Source organism: Carlito syrichta, unplaced genomic scaffold (assembly GCF_000164805.1).
Source record: "Carlito syrichta isolate Samal-C Ts95f unplaced genomic scaffold, Tarsius_syrichta-2.0.1 Scaffold85413, whole genome shotgun sequence".
Classification (NCBI taxonomy): domain Eukaryota; kingdom Metazoa; phylum Chordata; class Mammalia; order Primates; family Tarsiidae; genus Carlito; species Carlito syrichta.
In genome coordinates this window covers 70,140-70,915 of record NW_007029509.1, presented here as the reverse complement: position 1 = coordinate 70,915, position 776 = coordinate 70,140, and the positions used below count along the sequence as shown (strand labels likewise).

Genomic DNA, 776 nt, shown 5'->3' with positions numbered 1-776 from the left:
GCTCTACCATGCCCGGCTAATTTTTTGATTTATTGTAGAGATGAGGTCTCTCCAAGTTGCCCAGGCGGGTCTCGAACCCGCGGGCTCAGGCAATCCACTCACCTCAGCCTCCCAAAGCTCTGGGATTACAGGCTGAGCTGCCAAGCCCGGCTGAAGCTCAGTTTATACTCTGGGTATCTCATTGAATCTAAGGTGCTATTCTCTGTAAGATGTACCACCGCAAAGAAAGAAAAAAGTGCTGTCAATTAAAATATGATGGGCCGTCAATTATAAGACACACTTTGATTTAAAAGACATTAAAATGTGAAAAATTATGCATGTTAGAGTCATGAAATACAGTAATACACTCTCTGTATCTCAGGTGATTTTTTTCCAGATTACCTGATTTAACCCCACAAAAGAGACTCAATGACACTCATTTTACAGTCTCAGAGAAGGCATGTGACCCCTTTGATGCCACTCTTCGAATGAGTCCCCTGGGTAGTCCGGCTCTGGAAGTCTTCCCACACCTTCCATCCCAGCTCCACTCACCTGTGAAGACTCTCCCCGCGGTGGGTGCGGTTCTGGGCGCGACAGTCATGGCCAAGCTCAGGCAGGAAACCGTAGTCACGCAGCAGGGCCTGGGCACCTTTGGCCACCACGGCCACGCCGGCTGCCACCCGCCGGGCCAGGTCATCCCGCCAGCCAGCCGAGCGCACTGCAAACAGCCCGGCAGGCAGGGGGGCGCCTCCTGGCAGAAGAAGGGGCTCACCAGGGGCCCCGGAGCCCCCGCCCCC

At 53.6% G+C, this 776-nt stretch overlaps 1 protein-coding gene across 1 annotated transcript in view; it reads right to left on the bottom strand.

Annotated features, from left to right (window-relative positions):
• The window catches only part of GRIN2D (glutamate ionotropic receptor NMDA type subunit 2D), a 48,796-nt gene that overhangs the window by 37,109 nt on the left and 10,911 nt on the right, over positions 1-776 (bottom strand). The window contains exon 6 of the mRNA XM_021711718.1: positions 532-776. Within this exon, the coding sequence (XP_021567393.1) occupies positions 532-776 (245 nt within the window). The remainder of the gene's footprint in view (positions 1-531) is intronic.